This window comes from Sus scrofa, chromosome X (assembly GCF_000003025.6).
Source record: "Sus scrofa isolate TJ Tabasco breed Duroc chromosome X, Sscrofa11.1, whole genome shotgun sequence".
In the NCBI taxonomy this organism is placed as follows: domain Eukaryota; kingdom Metazoa; phylum Chordata; class Mammalia; order Artiodactyla; family Suidae; genus Sus; species Sus scrofa.
The window spans coordinates 25,754,507-25,778,423 of record NC_010461.5 but is presented as its reverse complement, the minus strand read 5'-3'; the positions used below and the strand labels follow the sequence as shown (position 1 = coordinate 25,778,423).

The following is a 23,917-nucleotide window of genomic DNA, read 5'->3' as shown; positions in this document are numbered from 1 at the left end:
CAATCTATCATTTTTAATTTTCTTTTCTTTTCTTTTCTTTTTTTATGGCTGCACCCACAGCATATAGAAGTTCCCGGGCTAGGGGTCAAATCAGAGCTGTAGCCTCTGGCCTACTCCACTGCCACAGCAATGCCAGATCCAAGCCATGTCTGTGACCTACACCACAGCTCATAGCAATGCCAGATCCCTAATCCACTGAGCAGGGCCAAGGATCGAACCCGCATTCTCATGGATACTAGTTGGGTTCATTACCACTGAGCCACAATGGGAACTCCCATTTTTAATCTTCTTGAATTTGATAAATATACTCTGGTTTTGTAAGAAAATATCCTTATTTTTAGAAGATTCACATTAAACAATTTAGTTATGATGTCTGCAATTTACTCATGTGTGGTTCAGCAATAATATGTGTTTGTATACATAGTGTTAGCTCTTTTTATTTACCTATCTAGACAAAGAGAGATAAGGCAAATGTGTCAAAATCTTAACAACAGGTGAATCTAGTTGGAGAGGCTATATGGAATTTATTGTACTATTTTTGCAGTAATGTCTACAGGGTTATTTTTTTCCAAAATAAAAAGTTAAATAAAAGGTCAAATGGTAAGATCACAATATTACAAGTGTTATTGTAATTAGAGTATATTTTGGGTTCATTACTTTTGGATTAAAGTTACTCACAGCTCTTCTATTGTAATCTCTACAAAAGCCTTCAGTTTAATCTTCCAAAAACATGACATCACCTTGGAGTTTTCTTTAGTAATTGTTAGCTGATCTACATTGCTCATAAAAAAAAGTACAAACCCCTTGTGTTGGCATTCAAGGTCCTTCATTCCTTTAACTGAAGGAGCTGATTAACCTCCAGCAGGAATCACCCCTCCAGTGTGAATATAATTTGACATGTGTTTTCCCAATTCGGTACCACCTAGAACTTTCCATTGACCAAAACTCACCAATCCTGCAAGGCAAGGCTAAGAGCTGAACTTTCAGGGAAGCTTTCCCAACTAAAAGAGATTTATTTGCCTCTTTAGAACCTGTATTTTCTGTAGCTTTTTTGATGACTGACCATACTGCATTACCCCACTTAGTGTTGTTCAAGGTTTTATATTATAAACAGGTGCTTTACCTTAGGGATTGTGCTCTGGCTCTTCCTTATGATTGGAATGTTCCTCCTCCAGATTCTATCTGCCTCCGTCTTGGCCTCTTCATGTCTTTGCTCATAGACACTTTCTCAATTCAGTCTACTGACCACTCATTCCAAGTCACAAACCTGTGGCTGTAACTACTTTCCCTTTCTCTCTTTTTCGCTATAGCATTTATCATTATAGAACATAATATTTAATTTTATTATATCTATATAGTCTTTTTAGGGCCACACCTGCTACTTGTTGAAATTTCCAGGCTAGGAGTCTAGTTGGAACTCAGCTGTCAGCCTACACCATAGCCACAGCAATGCCAGATCTGAGCCACATATGTGACCTACACCACAGCTCATGGCAGCAATGCTGGATCCTTAATCCACTGAGCAAAGCCAGGGAGTGAACCTACATCCTTATGGATACTAGTTGAGCCATAATGGGAACTCTAATATATTTTTATTGTCTGTCTCCTGGCACTGGAATTTAAATTCCATCAGGGCAAGTTTTTTTTTGTCTATATTGTCCATATTTTTTATTAATTTTATCTAAGTGCCTTGGAAACTATCTGACACATAGTTTATGTGTCAATGAATATGTGTTGAATGAATGAATGACTAGATGACTAAAAATGAACTCAATTTTCTAAAAATAAGTTAAATTTTTGGTGTATTCCTATTCTAAAATTATAAGAATATACTTGTGAGCATTTTCCCAGACAATGTGTTATAAGGCTCAAGCATCTGATGATGTATAATTTTTTTTTGGGGGGGGGCTTCACCCACAGCATATGGAAGTTCCCAGAGTAGGGGTCAAGTTGTAGCTACAGCTACAACAACCTACATCACAACCATAGCAACGCAGGATCCAAACTGAGTCTGTGACCTACATCACAGCAATACCAGATCCTTAATCCACTGAGTGAGGCCAGGCATCGAACCCAAAACTTCATGGTTCCTAGTTGGATTCATTTCCACTGCGTCACGACGGGAACTCCACATGTTATTCATTATGGCTTTTCTGTGGTGGTTTCCGCATCCTCATGGATCCTAGTTGGGTTCATTACCACTGAACTATGATGGGAACTCCCTGATGAGGTATAATTATTAATATGCAGTCTATTAATTTGACGATAAAACTTCATTCAATAGAAAAATGGTCAACTTCATAGTACAGATTTTAAAAGATTCTTTCATTCCTAAATCTAATGACAATATCTTTATAGACTTAAAGAACTAGCAAGGTTTTGAGTCACTTGGCATTTAGAAATCAATCATGTAGTGTTTTATATCTTGTATATTATTTTTTCATTCATTCATTCATTAATTCATTTTCTTTTTGTTTTGTAAACCTTAGATGTACAAGGTATAGTGCTTTGAGATCTAGTGATAAAATGATGGATCAAATATGCTCCTTGCCTGAATGGAGCTAATGTGCAGGTACAGAGTTAGGCAAGCAAGGAAATATTTAAAGACAAAATAATAAAAGCTAAAATTTGTTGTGCACCTAAGTGTCACTCTGCTAGGCCTTTTATATGGGTATAAGAAATGCTCAACTATAAGAATAATAACAAAGGTGAGCAGCTCACTCAGAGTGTTTGTGTGTGTATGTACATGTTTGTATTTCTGTTGGGACTTTTTACAGAAAGGGATCAGACACTGTGTAGCACAGTACAGAGCAGTGCTTGCAAAGGATTTTGAAAAGTAGTTTGGTGTGCAGTACAGGGAAAGCAAGTGTATGGTGTGATGAGTGATGGTAGGCAAATTCATGTTCTAATTTCTCAGCTAGAATATAGTTTATCTCTTTTTTTTCTTTTCAAAGAAACTAGAATGCACCTTGAAAAATAAGTATTTGATCGAAGGATTCATGGTACCAATTAAGCCAGGTTTCTCAAAATTAGGTCAGAAAAATAGGACAATGATTATCTCTAGTGAAAAACTGACATATATTTTCAATATGTACAATGTAGTTTTACTAACACAGAGAGAGCTTTATCACTGAAAACATTTCCCCTTTGGATTATAAAAGCAATGTTGAAATAGGTCTATGCAAAGACCATAATGTGAGATGTACACAGTCTATTATGTATTTGCACACACACAAACATATAATGTATTCATATAGGCCTCCTTCATCTCTTAGATCTCCTATGACTTAGCATGATGGGGAGAAACCGGACAAAGGAAGATACTGCTATAAAAAAAAAAAACCCAACAAAATGGGCCTCAGATGACCAGCTGAGAAGACAAGACTATTGTGTATCAAGGTGTCAAACTTCACTGATGCCTAAAAGAAAATCTCTTAGAAGAAAAAGTATTTTCTTTCCTTCTACAAGGAATTTCCTTTTCAACATGTCAGACAAACAGGCACAGATGGAATGTTACAAAATGTCTCTGTAGAGAAAATTTTTAGAGTGAAGGTGGCATTGCCATTTTACTCCTTTTAGTTAAGGGCTGCAGTGTTTATCCTGAAAGCAATCCTCCACCAGAGGATATATTGGCACAGTTAGAAGAATTTGGTCTTCCACTGGGAATGCTTTGGATTGGTCAAAGAACCCAGAACATCTGGACCGCTTAGATAACCACGAGAAGGAAGTGTGTTTTTCACAGAAACATTGAACATTTCTAAAAAAAAAAAATTATATCATGATATTCAGTACATTAAGTACATTAAGCTGCTGGAAATAGACCTATAAAATATTTTACATATGTAAAAACTGATTGCATTGCAATATATAAAATGGGATGCTTTGATAAACTTCAGAATTTTATATTATTATACTTTCCTTCCTTTAGGGTTTTAACATATTTCCTAATTATTGAAAGCATTAGAATAAAATGTGTTCAGCAAAAGCCCTTTCTCTCATGAGACAAGTTTCATTCAAAATTTTGGTGATTCCACATAGCTAGAGACTATTAAGGCAAAAGCAATAATCATTCCATATGCTGTTTATTTCCCTCAATGGAAATAACAGAAAAATCCATTTCTTATCTCTGTTGAATCTTTTGATCACTATCTGTTTTCTGAAAACATATAAATGCTGAGGAAAATAGTGATGTTTGCCTTTCTCATTTTGTAAAGAGATACTAGTCAAGAATTTATCAACACTTGCTTAAGCTTTTTTTCCTTCCTCCCATCAACATTCTATGAAGGAATAGGCATGTTTCAGCAACTACCTATTGCAGAGCCTATCATTCCTTGATTCCTCCTAGGGGAACAGCAAATGGTTCCTTAAGCCACGAAAAAGTTGAGAATAAAGTTGTCGGTTCATGTCTTTTATTTATTTATTTTATTTATTATTTTTTTTTGTTAATGTCTCTTAGTGGCCAGTGTTGCCAGGATATATGAAGAGCCTATCTTCAATAATGAAATCTCTTTTACCAAAATGGCAATAACACCTGCTTTCCAAAGAGTAAGGCATTATCTTATTGTCTCACTCTTTGAGTTGATTTTTTGTTGTGTGAAAATTAGCAGTGATTTAAGAAAATGCAGAAGTCAAGGTGTCCCTTAAAATGCAATGTTTTCTAATATAGACAGACATAAAGGGTAAGCAAGAGTACATTCAAGCAAACAAATTTTAATATACCTTTAAAATGTATAAATAACTTGACTTTGTAGCAGACAGATTAATGATAGGTTTCCTATAAGGATTTTAAAAGTTTTCAGTGACTACATAAAATAGATATATTTTTCTCACATTTCCCTGACTCTATAAAATATGCTTATGGTAAAAAAAATTTGAAAGTCATTTATCAATAAGAAAAATAAAGGTCACATGGAATCAGACTGCCCTGAGATAACCACTATTACTACTTCAGTTAAATTTTTTTAATGAATGTCTTTCTAATATATTAGGTTTCAAGTGAACTTAACAGAGGCAAGTGACCTATAGCTTTAAATGCTAATACTTCAAAACAGTTTATATTTCATCTTTTACTCTGGACAGTTTGGAATACAGTTGTCCAAGGTGGTTTATAATCTGTGTTTTGCTAAGAGTCCTCATGGTAAACACTTCAGCCTAATTAATTTTTCATTCACATATCTATTTACCTAATCATCATTTATAGATGGCTGGTTCAGCCACGTAAGTCTGGCAGGAATTACTTAACACCAGTGTATAGCTTTTCTCTGTATAAATAATGATTACTTTTGGCAACAGTTCACAAATATTCCCTGAAAAAGTAGGTTACAACATAATCCCATTTTAGAGAAAATATGAATTTCAAATTTCTTTTACTCTAATTGCATTGTTCTACAGATGAGGAGACTAAATTGATAATGTGAGTAGTTAAAAGTCAAACATATATTTTAACATTACCAACTTTTATGGGACTACCGAATTGCCAATAATATTAGTTTGCTCAAGAAGACAGCCAATATGGAATTTTATTGTGCAATTTGTAATGTATTCTTTTAAGCTACTTTCAATAGTGAAATATTTAAATAATACAGACAAATTCATTCATTTGGGGAGCATTAGAAATGCTCCCAAACAGCTGTGGTTCATTACCTTGAAATGGTGAAATAGTATAAACACATTTTCAAGTCATATTCATTTTCTATTTCATACTAGCATTAGAATTCTTTTTTTTTTTTTTTGTCTTTTTTGCCATTTCTTGGGCCGCTCCCGTGGCATATGGAGGTTTCCAGGCTAGGGGTCGAATCGGAGCTGTAGACATCGGCCTACGCCAGAGCCACATCAAGGCGGGATCCGAGCCGTGTCTGCGACCTACACCACAGCTCACGGCAACGCTGGATCCTTAACCCACTGAGCAAAGGCAGGGATCAAACCCGCAACCTCATGATTCCTAGTTGGATTCGTTAACCACTGTGCCACGATGGGAATTCCTAGCATTAGAATTCTAAACCGATTTAAATCAGGCAATTTATGTATTCTTCAGGTTTTCATAATGGCTTCTTCCATTTAAGTTTCCATTTGGTAACCATTACCAGTTGGTACTCTGAACTGCAGTCACATATCTTAAGGAACTGTAATTTTTATTTTGCAATTATGGGAATTTAAGGAATTATAATTTCTATTTTGCAGTTACAGGAACTTATCTAAAGCTCTGAGTCAACTTTACAAACAATTAAAACTATAAGAAAATCCCTGGGAAGAGCAACCATTTCAATTTCAAGTTTTGCAAAATGAGGTACAATGAATCAAAACGTTGAGAATCTGTAAAATCTGATTAACGGGCTAATATATACTATTAGTTATCAAGGGTTTAATATATTCTTATAAGATCCCTGAATTGTGGCTTAAGGAGAATTAGATAACAAATAATAAAAATGAATAACAGAGATAAAGAGGGTTGCTTTAGGTCACACACAAGTGAAGAGTCAAAAACAAGACACTCTTAAGTAATTCTCCGTTATTTTCATCACAGTTCACAATTTCTTTTCAGTCAATCCTTGTTCATATCAAATTCTAATTCATGGTAATGATTCTTGGGTGATCTTTAAAATACCCTTTTTGTGCTTTCTTAAATATACCATTGGATTTCTTTTTGTGAAGTACAAATAAAATCTATTTTAATAGCATTTAAATATACATTTAATTTAGAGAAATTAACCTCCAGATATATCATTCTTCATAGAACATGTGCTAAAAATAGCCTATGCACCCTAAAAGTAGAGATAGATAGCTCACATATTTCTTACAGATGGCAAATGTAATTCTCAACACTAAAATCTAATGTATGTTACCATGATAATTTATTGGAAATCAACATATTTTTTTTCCTACTATATGACCTGAGAGAGTAGTTAGTATTTTTTATGTGTCATGTCTAATTTCTCACTTTACTGACCTGGTTGTCAAAGTTTGATAAAGAGGGAATTGCTTATTAAAAGTTATACCTTGCATTCTTGACCCAGTTGTGCCATTTTCCAACTGAGTGCAGGAGTGCACAGGCATAAAAATGCACAGCCGTCTTCCTCTCTCCAACCATGGGGCTTTAATGCCCCAGGATGGTGACAGACATCCCTCTGGACACAGTGACTCAACTACTAGGGAAAACTAAGTGCTTTGCCCATTGCTGGCATTCAATATATATTTAGCGAATGGGAATGATTTGTTGCTTTTTCATACAACATTATATGGATCATCTTTAACCAGCAGTGCAGTGAGATTTTTTTAGCAAGATGTGAAAAATTGTCAGTCAACAGGTTGTCTTGATGTAGAAATAGTGAGAATATTAAGGTGGTTCTGAGAAGTGAAAGTGAGTGGTATGTTGCTGGGTAGCAGCCATTGTTACACTATCCTGTTTTGTGATCTTTGATCACGTATGTGGAAGTGGGCTATGTGTGTGCCAGATGATACATGTGGGCTTCTGGCAAATATGTTAAACTGAATTAATATTTTTTTAAACTGCCTGTGTATCAGTTTGTAAGGCAAAGATCTGAGTTCCAGTGGATTCCCTCTGCTCTCACTATAGGTTTACTTGTGTTTTTGTAAGCTGTTAGTTGCTAGGCAGATGCCTATTAAAAATAAACTTTTGAACACATGAGATCTGTTTATCTGGGTTCTGTTACTATGTTATTTTTTTCTTTGCCTGTTTTGCAATCATATCATTGGCCAATATGTGGACGTTCAATTTTCATACTGTGTCTGCCTTTCCTTACTACACATAATTGAAATTTAGCTGAATACAAGTGTTCAAAACAAGAAATTAGCAGTATTTACTGCCTATCATATAAACTTGTTCCTCCTTGGTAACTGCTATTTGCATAGGCTGAACACTGAACATAGCCTATTTGAATAGGCTGATATATGTGTATGTGTCTATATATAGGCTGTTGAGACACTCCTAAGTAGATTTTCTTTTTTAAAAGGAATATGTAGGAACATGTCCAACAATGAAGGGCCTCTTTATTTAAGAGGTTAATTATTTAATAATTGAAGAGAGAGCCCTCTCAGACATATGAGTAGCAAATGTGTTCTATAATGCATAATTTCATTGAATACATGAGGCAAGTAACCTCATTAAGAATAGATGTGAGGGCAATGCACTAATGTTCAAATAGGTTCAAAGGTGTTAACCATGTAAAAAGAATGAGGCAATTAGTTAGAATTAGTCCCACTGACTGGCTATATCCCTCTTTCATTCCTCTGTCATGGAAACGGTGAATTCAAGAGAGCTAGTTGCTTTTCTCCTATCAGATTCTATCAAGTTGATTAGAGTATCATTGTCTAGGCGAAGACCTTGGTATGCTAATTGTGGTCCACAGACCAGCAGCATCAAGCATCAATAAGAAACGTATTTGAAATTAAAATCTTGAGTCCTTCTCAGACTAATGACTTTGAATCACTTTTTAACAATTTTCCTAGATGATTTCTGTGTACTATAAAGATGGCAATAACAACAAGAAAGATTGCAAAGTGCTGCTCTAGGAACTTCTAGTTGGCTCTCCAAGAGTGGTTTAGGGGAGCAAATTTTGCCACTTAAAAATGCATCTCTTTGGTATAAGGATTAACTTAGCCTGATTATTTTTAAGAAATAAAAAACTTGGGAAGTCTTTCATGTTTCCTTCATCTTAGTTGCCTAAAATAATTTAAAGGGCCTGTTTGCAAAATAGAGTGTCTTGCTTATGATGAATACTCTTATTTTCACATTATAGTTATGTCTACATAAGTTCTATAAGAATTTGTTCTACTTGGAAAAGGACACAATTGGAAACTGGTTAATATTACCAAGGTTTTGCCTGGAATGTCCCATTTGAGAGAGACATGCATAGACTCGCATATGGCCAGACAACTTTAAAGAACTAAGGTTGACTTTATAGTCAACCAATAAAGCCCTTTGGAAAACAGTCTGGCAGCTTTGTTACAGGGTTCCTAGCAGCTTTACCAGGTGATTATGGAAGGTCACTTCCTGGCAGGTTCAGGAACCTCAGGATACTTTGGGGCCTCAAGAAGAGAGGAATTCACCCAAAGCTATAGGTATGACAGGTGAGCATGATGGCAAGTCTTTGGCTTGGCTTCCTGGCCTCAAGAGGTGTTTAAAAGTTCAATTTTGAGATTCCTTATTAAACTTTAACCATTCCATTCATCACATTTCTGTGATGAAGTACAAGTTAAAGATATGACAGAAGTACAAGTTAAAAATCTTTATCAAGAATTTAACATTTAGGGAATTCCCATCATGGTGCAGCAGAAACGAATCTGACTAGGAACCACAAGGTTTGATCCCTGGCCTCACTCAGTGGGTTAAAGATCTGGCATTGCCGTGAGCTGTGGTGTAGGTGGCAGATGCGGCTCGGATCTGGCATTGCTGTGGCTCTGGCTCAGGCCGGCAGCTACAGCTTTGGTTAGACCCCTAGCCTGGAACTTCCATATACTGTGACAGACAAAAAAAAGAAAAAAGAATTTAACATTTAGTTAGGAAAACAAACAAAATAAAGGGACTCAAGTGACTATGACCATATATAAATTAAATACTAAGAGCTTTGATACACATGGTTAATTCAATAGGAATGATCAAAACTGAAGGGCTTATGATTCTTGGCTCTCAATATTGGTTTTGCTGGAGACCATTCCCCTGTTATTGATTAGCTGAAAAATAAGATAATTGCAGCTAAGAGTAGTCCTCTTTCCTAACAAAGATGCTGCTTGGATATTCCTATTCACACTGAAGAAGACTGAATAACCAAAATGACTAAAAGGCAGAACTATGTTACGTAATAAATATTGTAGCTGATCAGGAAAAACTGGAATCAACAGACCTTTGAAAAGATAGTCCACTGGTAAGGCAACAATAACTCAAAGTTAACCTCACTTAAATCATATATTCTATACCTGAGGAATAGTTCAAAAGTTTAGTTTTCATGTCTGTAATTTTGGTGACAATTAAATAACCTCGTTGGGATGTACAAATTAAGAAACTCAAAGGTACAAAGTCACTAGTGTTAGACAATCTGTGCTCCTGGCATTTATAATAGCTTCCAATGTGGTTTTTGTTTGTTTTGGTGTTAGTTATAATCTAAAAAAAAAAAAAAAAGAATTTGGGTCAGTTTAAATGTCTTACATAATTGAGAAGCAGAGAAGCAAGAAAAATGTTACAGGATAGAATAGAACTTTGACTGCAACATGTCAGCTCTTATCCAAGGATAGAGTTTGTTAAACATGATGGCTCTGATATGGAGATGCTACAGCAACACAAGCAAAGTTCTTTAATATTTTGGCATTGCATAAGCAGAGAAGAGGAACAGAATATACCCTTCCAAAATATGTCTCTTTGGCATAAGGATTATTTAAGGCTGATTATTTTTAAGAAACTGCAGACACAGAAAAAGCTCTAAAAATGGAGTGAAGTTACTCCTTTATAAGAGATATTTATATTTATAAAAGAAATCTTCATTGGTAAGGGTGTTTCCTTTGCTGTACCAGGAAGATGACTCTAAATCTCTAGAAACTCATCAATGGAGAAGGCAGAGACTTCAATCTGCTTAACAACCATACCCTTGTTTACTGTGCTTTTCCAGGTCACCTCCCATAACTAGCCTTCCAACCCCCAACACCTTTTGTCTTTAGCTGGGGATGGTATTTAAGGCAGTGGCTTGGGCCATTTCAGGAGTTACTTAGTTTTCCTGAGTATCTCTCATGTACACAGAAGGTATGCATGTTATTAAATTTATGTTTATTTTTCTCCTGTTACTGTCTTTTGTTACAGGGGGTGTCTCAGCCAAGAACCTAGAAGGGTAGAGGGAACATTATTTCTCTTACCCTATAACACTGACTTGGTAAAAAGTGACTCTTCTGTGTATGCCTACTCAGTTTTTTAATAGGTCATGGTCTTTTTAGGGCAATGCAGCCATAGACAGAGGTAGGAGGTTTAGATATCTGCATAAAGTTTGGCTTTTCCATATTCTAAAATCAGTGGTCAAAGATGTCAAAGAATAAGCCATGAGAGAACTTTAAACAGTTCTATGGTCTTTACTGTATCTCTTAGCCAATAAATACACTAGGTAAATACTAACAAGGATAGAGGTACATACTACAAAAATAATTCATTACAAGAAGGTATAAGGACTCCACTGGGTCTAAATTCATCTGGCTTTAAAACAATGCATCCTAAATGATGTGCACGTTAATTACATTACTAAAGATATTCTGAGGACTAGAGAGTTTATTGAGCAAGTCTAATTCCTATTGATTACAGTCTTTGGAGAGAGTGAGAGAGAAAGATTGTGTGTACAAGAATTAAAATGGGTTTGAGGGGGAACAGAGAAAAACTGGATGTTAATCATTATTAACTAGTGCTAGTCTCTGAGATAGATCCTTTTCTGTTTCCCAAACTACTTCATGATGAATGAATTGTTGTATTATTGTAATCAATATATCTAAACATAACCATTCAGAACAGCGTTGTTAATAAACATTCCTTTAATGTGACAGTTTCAAAGCCAAACATTCCCTAGAAGCACAATTCTACATTAGAAATGCTTAATATCAGTATAATTTAAAAAGCAGATGATGGTATTTCAAAATTATATTGGTTCTTATTTCCTGTTGGTTTACTTTTATGAGTTCCAGATACATAGAAGATTCTTAATAATTATCAATAAATTCATGAAAAAATTAATGAAGACCTCCTTTAGGACCACACATTCAAACTAAAGTAAATCCATTATTAGGAAAAATTTAGAATTGATGGAACGATATTGCCAAAACTAAAGCTGATCATTTTAATGAAAGATGAATTAGGTTTGAGGGAGTTTTTAATGGGATACATTATGGCTGCATCCTAAATTACCCAGAATATCACATAGTTGGAATGGAAAAATTACGTAATGCCTGCTAACATTTATTGGCTGATAGATGTGTATCAGACATTGTGATACACATTGGTATATATTAGTTTATTTAATCCTCATAGCTGCTCTAAGTGAAAGGTATGATTATTATTCCCATTTGACACAAGAGAAATATGAGGCTCACAGAGATTAAGTGATTTGTCTAAGATAGCACAGATAATAAGCATAGAGTTGGGTTTTGTACAGACAGCCTTGCTTGGGTCCATAACCTTAACCGCTAAACTGCTTTGCTCCAGAGAATAAATATGTCTGCACTGTGAGGTCTTCCAGAATTATGGTGTGGACAAAAACCTCAGAGAATGAAGAAGAAATTTAGGACTGCCTGATGGGAGCTAGAGTGGCTAGGCCTGAGGCCAGATCACAGTGCCACTAGGAATCCATCTGGAGAACAGTTTGCATTAGAGAAATGGGAAACGTGAAAACAGAGAGAATATGAAAGGTCAGGGTGTTGGGAGGGAAACTGAAGGTCAGTGTCTGATGCATGTTGAATCAGGTAGTAGCAGTTAGAAACCCAAGCAGAGGCATATGGGTAAAAGATTCAGAGACTTATAGGTAGAATTCAGTCATGTACAGGCAATGGTGGGAACAAGAAAGACACAAGAGTGAATGCTTCTACTCTTGGCTTTGGTTCTTTTTGGAACAAGGGTCTAACTCTCAAGCTTGTCAGGCCAGGGACTGGAGTGAGGAATAAAGGACAGGGCAGTTATACATTAATATGGCCCCATGGCCCTTGGTCTGTATTTTACTGCATGACCTATTTCTCTGTATAACATGTGAAGCAGATTTTTACTGCAATGTTGACATGATCCTAACTGTCCATGTACCTCCCCAGGCTGCAGGAATCAATGACTCTGAATATTCTCAAACAAGGATTTTCTACCATCAAACTTCCTGGTAGATTTTCAGCCAGTTTTTGTGGAATTAAAGTTTTTTTTTAAGAGAAAAAGCTGGTCCAGGACCTACCCTAGCTCAATTCTAGCCAAACTATTTACTGTAGTACCCTCTTGGCATTAAGGAAGACTCATTTAAAACAGGTGAGTGATATCTCAAAGAATCCATAGCAGCAATTGGAAGGCTCTGACATCATTGTTATTATGTCAACAATATTGAACTAAAGGTAACAGTGAAAGTTGCCACTGTAGTACAGCAGAAACAAATCCGACTAGGAACCATGAGGATGCAGGCTTATTTCCTGGCCTCACTCAGTGGGTTGGGAATCCAGTGTTGCTGTGAGCTATGGTGTAGGTCACAGATGTGGCTCGGATCCCAAGTTGCTATGGTTGTGGTGTAGGCCAGCAGCTATAGCTTAGATTTGACCCCTAGCCCAGGAACTTACATATGCTGTGGATGCAGTCATAAAAAAAAAATAAAATAAAATAAATAAAGGTAATAATGGAGACAAAAAGACTTAAGTTACTGTGGCCAAGCTATGTCCTGGCAACTTTACTTGACAGAAAAATTAATAATTACTGACTTCCAGGATCTGAAGTCATCAAATGCTTTAACATAGCTCTCTATGGAGGTTTTAAAAAAGACTTTGAAGGCCTGTAGGATAGTGAAGCGATTTATGAGTCAATGACAGAACAATATGATTCATAGTGACAGCTTCCAGTTCCTTCTTTGAGCTTTAGTCTTCTGAGCAATAGAGCAACTCATCTGGTGGTTACATAACTGCTAGCATAGTAGCAAATGGACTCTTTTAGGGACCCTATGATCAAAGACCCAAACCTCCAGCTCACATGTGCTGGGCTTTGACCTCCTGAAACTTTCAGGGCTGGTAAACTTGCGGTTATGACATCTGTTAATTAAAAGCCTTTCTTTTTCCCCAAAGCAGGTTGGGACAGATCATTCCACCTGATTATAAGCCTCTCAAGGGCAGGAGAGGACAGGCATTGCTGCCTTTGTGAAATGATGCTTTATTTGCTACAGCTCCCTTAAAAGGGAGGCAAACACGAACTGTAAGAGTAGTTTTTGGACTACATGACCTTGAAGGACTCTTTTGTGCTTGTTAGTGCTTTTATTTGAAAAGTCAATATTGTAAAATTGGCTGTACTACCCAAAGCAATCTACAGATTCAATGCAATCCCTATCAAATTACCCATGACATTTTTCACAGAAGTACAATAAACAATCCAAAAATTTATATGGAAGCATGAAAGACCCAGAATTGCCAAAGCAGTTCTGAGGAACAAAAACCAAGCGGGAGGCATAACTCTCCCAGGCTTCAGGCAATATTACAAAGCCACAGTCATCAAGACAGTGTGGTACTGGTACCAAAACAGACAGACAGACCAATGGAACAGAATGGAGAACCCAGAAAGAAACCCAGACACCTATGGTCAATTAAACTCTGACGAAGGAGGCAAGAATATAAAATGGGAAAAAGACAGTCTTTTCAGCAAGCATTGCTGGGAAAACTGGACAGCTGTGTGCAAATCAATGGAACTAGAACACACCCTCACACCATGCACAAAAATAAACTCAAAATAGCTGAAAGAATTAAATATAAGACAAGATATCATCAAACTCCTGGAAGAGAACATAGGCAAAACTTTCTCTGACATCAACCTTACGAATATTTTCTCAGGTCAGTCTCCCAAAGCAACAGAAATAAGAGCAAAAATAAACCAGTGGGGACCTAATCAAACTGACAAGCTTTTGCACAGCAAGGAAAACCAAAAAGAAAACAAAAAGACAACTTACATAATGGGGGAAATAGTGTCAAATGATGCAACTGACAAGGGCCTAATCTCTAAAATATCCAAACAACTTATACAACTCAACAGCATAAAAAGTCAACAACCCAATGGCAAAATGGGCAAAAGGCCTGAATGGACATTTCTCCAAGGAAGATATACAGATGGCCAACAAGCACTTGAAAGAATGCTCAACACTGCTGATTATTAGAGAAATGCAAATCAAAACTACCACGAGATACCACCTCACCCCAGTCAGAATGGCCATCATTCATAAGTCCACAAATAACAAATGCTGGAGGGGGTGTGGAGAAAAGGGAACCCTCCTGCACTGTTGCTGGGAATGTAAGCTTGTACAACCACTATGGAGAACAGTGTGGAGGTACCTTAGAAAATTATACATAGAACTACCATATGACCCAGCAATCCCACTCTTGGGCAAATATCCAGACAAAACTTTCCTTAAAAATGACCCATGCAATCGCATGTTCATTGCACCCCTATTCACAATAGCCAAGACATGGAAACAACCGAAATGTGCATCAACAGATGATTGGATTAGAAAGACGTGGTATATATACACAATGGACTACTACTCAGCCATAAAAAAGAACAAAATAATGCCATTTGCAGCGACATGTATGGAACTAGAGACTCTTATCCTGAGTGAAGTAAGTCAGAAAGAGAAAGACAAATACCATATGATATCACTTATATCTGGAATCTAATATATGGCACAAAGGAACCTTTCCACAGTAAAGAAAATCATGGACTTGGAGAATAGACTTGTGGTTGCCAAGGGGGAGGGGCAGGGAGTGGGATGAATTGGGTGCTTGGGGTTAATAGATAATTGCCTTTGGAATGGATTAGCAGCGAGATCCTGCTGTGTAACACTGGGAACTCTGTCTAGTCACTTATGATGAAGCATGATAATGTGAGAAAATAGAATGTGTACATGTATATATAACGGGTCACCATGCTGTGCTGTGGAAAATAAAATTGATTGGGGAAATAACTATAAAAAAATAACAATAACAAAAATAAAAAAATTAAAAAAAGAATAAAATGCTACCAGCATAAATACCTATTTGAAAAAATACTGGAAGATTTAAGTACTGAAGAGTGCTCTAACAATGTCCACAATTTTCTACTCATGTTTAGGGAGTCTGAGAGATTCAGAAAAGTTTTTTCAAACAATTTCCTTGATTCTTCACAATCATTTATTTTTTGTAGTACTGGAAGCTTTTATAGCTATGGGCAACTTAACCTTAGGCCACACTTGCTAAAAATAGCCTGGGGGGTGTTTGACCCTTCCTAGCTGTGTGCCTGTCTGCTGGAAGAGAGCTTTAATAGCTGTATCCTCCTTGGAAACAATTCAGTTTCCTTCTGCTCTCCTTATGATCTCTACTTAACTGTCACTCCTACCTTGTCCTAAGAAGAAATGTATGTTCTTCAGACAAAAGATTTTTATGTGTGCCCTATATCTTTTCTACACTACCTCTCTTGTTGAGGAATAATTCAGATTCTTTAATTAGAACATGTTTAAGACAGTGACCAGAATGATGAAAGTATTTTATCCACATGAAAGAAAAGTGAATAAAAAGAACTAAAGAAGTTGAATCTAGGGAAGTAAAGACTCAGAAGGATTATGGTGACTGTCATCAGACTTTTGAAGGGCTATTTTGAGGAAGAGGGATTAAAAGTGAGGTCAAGGCGTAGGCAGAAATAGGGCTGCTTTCTATTAGGTAGGTTCTTCCAAAGATAGAATTGGCTTCCTTGAGGGGGAACATGATCCAGTATAAGCTGACAGATCACCAGGGAAGATGTTACAGAGTAGTTAAATTATACAACATTTAAGTTGCTTCCAATGCTGAGAAGCTGTTTCTGTTCTTTTATATGTATATTTCTATTCCAAACCCCTTCATTGACTGATTATATGTTAAGCTAGAGAAACAATTATATTCCTTACTAGCTGCTGCTTACTTTTTCCCTCTATTAACATCCCCCACAAAGTAAACTATTTTAATATTGTAGCCACCTTGACAACAGAGGTGTCTGTGTTAATAGCTTTCAGTAACATTATTCAAAGGGAATCTACTGTCCAATAAAGTGAAGGGAACAGTCTTCAGCATTCTCTTTCTTTTGCAACCTCAAAAAGTTCAGGATTAAACATGTACTTTGAAATTAAAATCACTGTAAATTTGCTGAGTAGGAGAACATGAAGAAAGTTTTCACTTAGCATAATGTAAAAAAATATATTTTTCTCTTGTGATGTACATGAAAAATTTCACCAACTATAAGACATGGCTCAAATTTTACAACTGTCTATAATTTCAAACAATCAATGTATGTTTATATATATTTTAGCTCTGTGTGTAAGGTGTTGGGGTTGCTGTGGAATCAGATTTAGTGTAGCAGATGTTACACTCAACCACAACCTACCTTACCTGAATTATTATTCATGAATAATAATTGCATAATAATTCATTAGTGAATTATTATAATTATCCTGGGAAGATATTACCCATATGAAAATTATCCAAGGCAGGGAAAAAGTTACAAAGTACTACAGTGGGGAATCCATTGGACATAATTCTTACACTCAAGGAACAATCTTTCGATAAGGAGCACAATCTTTGACTTAAAACTATCTTGGTTATTTTTAATTGGTTTGCCTATTTCTAATAATAACAAATAGCATATAACTAAATCCTTCCTGTGTAGAGGCTCCATGCCAAGCTCTTCACATTTACTATGTTCTTTCATCCTTAAAGCACACTGAAAAGTTGATACTATTTTACCAATCTCATATAAACAGGAAACCAAAGCTTAAGAGAAAGTTATACAGCATTTCTAAGGTTATATAGCTGGTATTAAAACAGAGCAAGGAATCTAAATTTGATTCTAGCTCCTGGGCTAGTCACCTATCCACTGTGTTATCTGCCTTGATGGGCTAATGTTAATGTGATTATTTTATTTAGGGTAAATTTGCGTTAAAAAAATTTTTTTTTGCTTCCAATTATTTCTCTTCCAATAAAGGTTCAGTCAACCACTCAAGCTTAGAAGGTTATACTCACCCCGTTTGTGAAGGAGAACACTGGCATGCCGACGTCCATTTCCATTTTCAACATAACAGGAGTAATTTCCCAAGTCACCTTCTTCTACAGAGTCCACAATTAATGAGATGGAAACTTCCTGTTCCCCAAGATGTTCCTTGAGGATTCTAAAAGATAAAGCAAAATCGAAACAAAAAACCCCCACACGAACATACACATACATGAAAAAGAAAAAAATTTAGATGAATCTGAATCTGATGTGAAAAAAACTATAGCATCTGTGCTTCAAATTTGTTTATGGGTTGACGCTATCTTAATTAAATTATATCATGCCCTTTTCTTCTTCACTTCTAATAAGGAGGCTTGTCTTTGTAGATGCTAATGAAGCTGCAGTTAATTATCTCTCTTAGCAGGACAATCACACTGTCATAATAAAGAGGTGAGAGAGACCTTGAAGAAAAGTTTACAAACTGCATTCCCTTTAAGAAGAAATATAATGTAAGGGTGAGATAAGAAATTATAATATCTTAGGCTAGAGGACTAATTATCTATCAGGTTAATTTGAAAAAGAAAAGACTAGAAAAGTCCTGAGTTATTTTGATATTTCAGTTGAAACCTCCAGCCTGCCTTTTTTAAAAATGGTATAAATCAATATGAAATATGAAATTACAAACCTGTAGACTAAATGTTCTGAAGTGTTTAATTCTGACACTTAAAATGAATGGCAAATGCTCACTAACCTCACGGTCAAGGATTTTAACAATCTTTTTAGAGCAAATGGAACTTCAAAGTAGGGCTCCCTTTCCCTGCTTGCAAAGTTTCCCCCTCCACCCTCCTACCTGTTCGGTAACTCCTCTCTTCACAATACTTCCTAATGCAGAATTAAAGAAAAATACCTTTCTAGAACATTCCCTGAGCACCCACGAAAGGAGACAGGAGGAATTTTAGGAGGTTTATTGTCCTTCTTTAACCTTAGCATTTCAAAGTGTATAAGTATAATAGTGAAATTTTAAATAGAAAAAAATGGCAGATAAACATTTTAGTACATATTGAAAAATTGCTTATCTGGGCGTTTCAGAACTCAATTTCAGTGTAATATTCTTGTGCATTTGCTGCTAGGAAGAAAATCCCAATAGAAATAACCTTATGTGACAGTTTTATAGGTTTTTAATTTCTACTGAAAACCTTTTCCTCTTATGCCTTTTATCAAGTTTTAAAAGTCCTCATATTTAAGAACAAGAATCTGGTTAAAACACTCATATATAACCAGAAGAGGTGATCTTTAGATGGGAGGATGTTTACAAATTATCAGCATTTTGAGTCACTTATAACTCATTTACATAATAAGTAATAACTTATTTAATATACTTATTTACATTATGATTAAAAATGAGCATTTGCATCCAAGAATAATTTTAGTCATAACTGAATACCTCAATACTTAAAAGTAAATGAACAAATATATTATTTTTTTTAAAAAAGGCAAGAAGTTTAAGCATTATGCTCTTGAAATGGATATTTTAATGATTACTCTCTATTATTACCATTATATTAATATTTAGACCTTAAATTCAGACTAAAAAAGTAATAAAAACATTTTATATTATTTATCATTTCTATTAAGTGCTACATGATGCCTCAAATATGTAAAACCATAAAAAGAAAACGACAGAGATTGTGTTTGGTTGAGTCTTAGCACCTTGTTAATATTTCCTCTCAACAACAAAAAAAGAGCTCTTATAAACCAAAGGAACAAACCACATTTTCCATATTTGATACTATTTTCTGTCTCATGTTCAGTTTTTTCCTTAGTGAAAAATTCCTTTTTCTCTTAAGTTCTTTTTTTTTTTCTTTATACAGCTGCACAATGCAGCATTTGGAAGTTCCTAGGTTTGAACTGGAGCAGCAGCTGAGATCTACACCACAGACACTGCAACACTGAATCAGAGCCACATCTGCGACCCATGCTGCAGCTTGTGCCATGCTGTATCCTTAAACTACTGAGAAAGGTCAGGAATCAAACCTGCATCCTCATGGATACTAGTTGGGTTGTTAACCCGCTGAGACACAACAGGAACTCCTATTTCTCTTAAATTCTTTGCAAATGGCATTCATAGTCACTTTCTTAACAGCATTTTGTCTCTTTGCCATTAAATGCTGCAATTTTAAGAAATTTTAATAGTAACACCTGACCAAAAAAAAAAAAAAAAAAAAAAGAAAAAACCTCTTCTCTTTTAGCTCACATTCTTTTCACCAACAGGGCAAATGTTAATCTTGACTTTCCAAGTTAAAAGAAAAAAAAATTACTATACCTAATGTCACTTTCCCAAACTCGATTTTCATCCAGATCTTCAATAAACTTCTCTCCTTTCATCCAGTAAATTAAAGGACTGACGTCTCCACTGTACCCAAAGAAAGCTCTGCAGGTTAGATTAGCGGAATCGCCTGTGGAGAGAAATGATGGAAATGTGTTATACAACTATTTGTACACTCTTATTTTAGGCTAACTGGAAGGTAACATTTAAATCACTTCATAGATTTAATGAAACATCTTTCTAAAATAATATTTTTTGCATATTTTCTATTTTTGTCAAGTTTCTAAAATGTGCTTTTGACAGCTTGAAGATTGGTTAGTTATTTTATAGATGGTTCTTCCATTTACGTTTGAGAGATGTTTCCACAGGATTAGACTGAGGTTTTGAAATATTGGGAAGGATATTACAGAGGTGCTGTGCCCTTCTCAAAGCATGATATCAGACATTACATAATATTGATAATATAATTTTTTTTAATGGCCACACTCATGGCACTTGAAGTTCCGGGGCCAGGGATTGAATACGAGCCACACCTGTGGCCTATGCCACATCTGGGACAACACTGGATCCTTAACCCACTGTTCCAGGAATCAAACCCGCCTCTCAGCAGCAGCCTGGGCTTCTGCAGGATTCTTAATCCACTGTACCACAGTAGCGGGAACCATTATATGATTTTTTTAAAGGCAGTAAAACACATTTCTCAGTTCTGAATGTGGGAAACAAAAAGAGAATAAAACCTTTCGATGGGACCAAAATGGAACTGTAAATTCTAGGACCTCCTAAAAATGTTAATAGAATATTTTTACTTTGTGAGGAATAGTATTTTAATTAAGGAAACAACATACATTCAGGTAGAAAAGCACATTACAATACAAATAAAAAACTCATGAGAATAAATATTTGTTTATTAGATTGTAAAATCAATAATACTACTGTTAAGGTGAGTTTCTTTCAATATGCTACTCAAGAGATATCATTGTAATGGTGAATATAGATTGGTTGATTACTTAAGAAGGTAAGTAGAGATCTCTGACTAAAGGTGGAAATGAATTTAATGCCTGCAGAAAATACAGTGTATTTCTGAACAGGTTATGCAATTTTGCAAACACTTGGTTTTCCCCTAGCCTCGGACAGCATTGGAGAACTGAAATATTCCAGTACTATTGTAGTTTTAAGATCTTTATGCCTCCAAGTGGAGCTAGAAATTGTGGGACGGGACAGAGGGAGACTTTCAGGGCCTACTCCAGCTTGGACTGGGGCAGGTGAACTATCTAGTACTATACTAAAGGCTGAAAACTAGGCCCCATGGACACCCTTATTGGCATCTGAAGTAAAGAAACTTCCTCTATTTGACAAATTCCTGAGAATATTCTAGAGGACTCTATGACTTTATGTTGAAGAGAAGGAAGTTCCTAAAAACTGGAAGCCAAATATACTTCAAAAAAAAAAAAAAAAAAAAAAGACTGGCTGCCTCAGTGCTAAGCCATGAGTTAATAGTGAAGATCTCCCAAAACTGTACTTATGAGTGATTCTACAACAGAAACCCAGAGAAAAGCATAATGCACTTAGAGAAGCACACTTTATAAGTCCTGGTATGGGTAAACCTATATGTAAACTCTATTTTCCAAGTTCCACAAGAAGAATATTCTCATTAGATATAATTAACATTATTATCTTAATTATGCCCAATGTGTAAGGATATTTCATAACTAAATTCATGTTCTTCTAATATGGCATGATATAGCCTTCTTCTCCTTTTTAATCTTATCTTTACGTCTGAATGTTCTTCAAATAAGTGATTCCTTATGGACTTTGATTCTATATAAAATAGTCATCATCAACTCCTAAGAGGCAAAATGGAGCTCTAAATAGGTTCTTCTAATGTTAAAAAACAATTTAAAATCCAGTATTCTTTGCTTTTACATTTTTATAAGAGTGCTAGCTTTTATGCAACTGAACTACCTGTTACAGTGTCAAAATAGTCATAAATTCAATAGTAAATCTCAAAATACTACATGGCGTGATGATTAATATCACATGTCAACAGAATCAACATATATTACAGAGTTTAAAATTTTACTTATCAATAATTTACACAATACATGTTTTAAGGGATCAAATTCTAGCTTTTAGGTAGGAGTTAATGACTAGAACTCGTAAGGAGAAATCTCCAGAAATTACCAAATTTTCCATTATAGTTTTACTAAATTTGGTGGTGGGGGAGGTTGTAAATACTGATCAGGTCATTAGCAATTCAGCCTGACATTACTTAGCAGAGAAGTCAACTGAATCCCCCATTGGGACCTGAACTTTTTTCTTCTGTCACTCTGCTACCTTCCCAGATCAAGTGATTTTCCATCACCTAAATCATAATTTCTCTTACCTATTGGCTTTGTGCTGCCACAATTAGTAAATGGCTCCTGCATCCATGTAAGAAACAATCTACTTTTTCAGTCATCTTTGCTCACCTGATCTTTGACTACCTACCTTGCCTTGAGCTCCAGTACTATGGGTATCTGCAGTGCTATGGAGGCACCTAGGAGAACTCTACTCAGACTTGAGCTGGGCTTGCTGTGGGTCAGAAAGTGGAATTCATGGAAGGGATAAAAGAAGATGGATGGAAAACTAGAAAAGCATTCCAGGTAGAGAGGAAAGAGCATGTGTGAGAGAATGCCAGGGAACTTTTGAGAAAGTAAGTAACTTCTGAGTCGCTGATGCTAAAGTGTATGTGGAGGGTAGAGGTGGGGGAGGATTTGGGGGAGAGCAGAGCACTGATAAGGCTAGAGCAGCAGTAGCCCTAATCTTCCATGTAGGCCATGTTGAAGATTTGGGGCTTCCATTTAAAGGCAATGCTAAGTTGGGGAAAGGTTTCAAGTAGAAGACTCACATAATCACATCTGCAGGCTAAATTAGACTGCAGATGTGATTATGTCAGTCTCCAGATAGAAAGATATACCATGTTCTTGAATTGGAAGAATCAATTCAGTTGAAATGGCTAAACTACTCAAGGCAGCCTACAAATTCAATGCAATCTCTATCAAATCACCAATGGCATTTTTCACAGAACTAGAACAAAAATTTTTAAAGAAAGACCCTGAATAGCCAAAGCAATCCTGAGAATGCAAAATAGTGCTGGAGGCATTCTGACTTCACATTAACTACAAAACTAAAGTGATCAAAGAGTAGGGTACTGGCACAAAAACAGATATACAGATCAGTGGAATAGGACAGAAAGCCCAGAAATAAAAACATACACCTATGGTCAATTAATCTATGACAAAGGAGGCAAGAATATACAATGGAGAAAAGACAGTCTCTTCAATAAGTGGTGCTAGGAAAATTGGACAGCTACATGTAAAAGAATGAAATTAAAATGCTCTCTAACACCATACACAAAAATAAACTCAAAATGGATTAAAGACCTAAATGTAAGACTGGATACTATAAAACTCCTAGAGGAAAACATAGGCAGAACACTCTTTGACATAAATCACAGAAATATCTTTTGAATCCATCTCTTAGAATAATGGAAGTAAAACCAAAAACAAACATATGGGATTTAATTAAACTTAAAAGCTTTTGTACAGCAAAGAAAACCATAAGCAAAATGAAAAGACAACCTATAGAATGGGAGAAAATATTTGCAAACAATGGGACTGACAAAAGATTAACCTCCAAAGTACACAAACAACTCATATAGCTCCATACCCAAACCCAAAGAAACCAATCAAAAAATGGTCAGAGGATCTAAACAGAAGATCTATTTCTCCTAAGAGGATAGACAGATGGCCAAAAAGCACATGAAAAGATGCTCACTATTGCTAGTTATTAGATAAATGCAAATCAAAACTATAATGAGCTATCGCCTAACACTGGTCAGAATGGCCATTAAGAGGTCT

General features: G+C 35.7%; 1 protein-coding gene across 3 annotated transcripts in view; it reads right to left on the bottom strand.

Annotated features, from left to right (window-relative positions):
- The window catches only part of IL1RAPL1 (interleukin 1 receptor accessory protein like 1), a 1,403,038-nt gene that overhangs the window by 32,706 nt on the left and 1,346,415 nt on the right, over window positions 1-23,917 (bottom strand). For all 3 annotated transcript variants that reach the window (XM_003360251.5, XM_021080209.1, XM_021080210.1), the window contains exons 7-8: window positions 20,016-20,148; window positions 17,725-17,870 (exon numbers count right to left, since the gene is read on the bottom strand). In XM_003360251.5, the coding sequence (XP_003360299.3) occupies window positions 17,725-17,870; window positions 20,016-20,148 (279 nt within the window). The remainder of the gene's footprint in view (window positions 1-17,724; window positions 17,871-20,015; window positions 20,149-23,917) is intronic.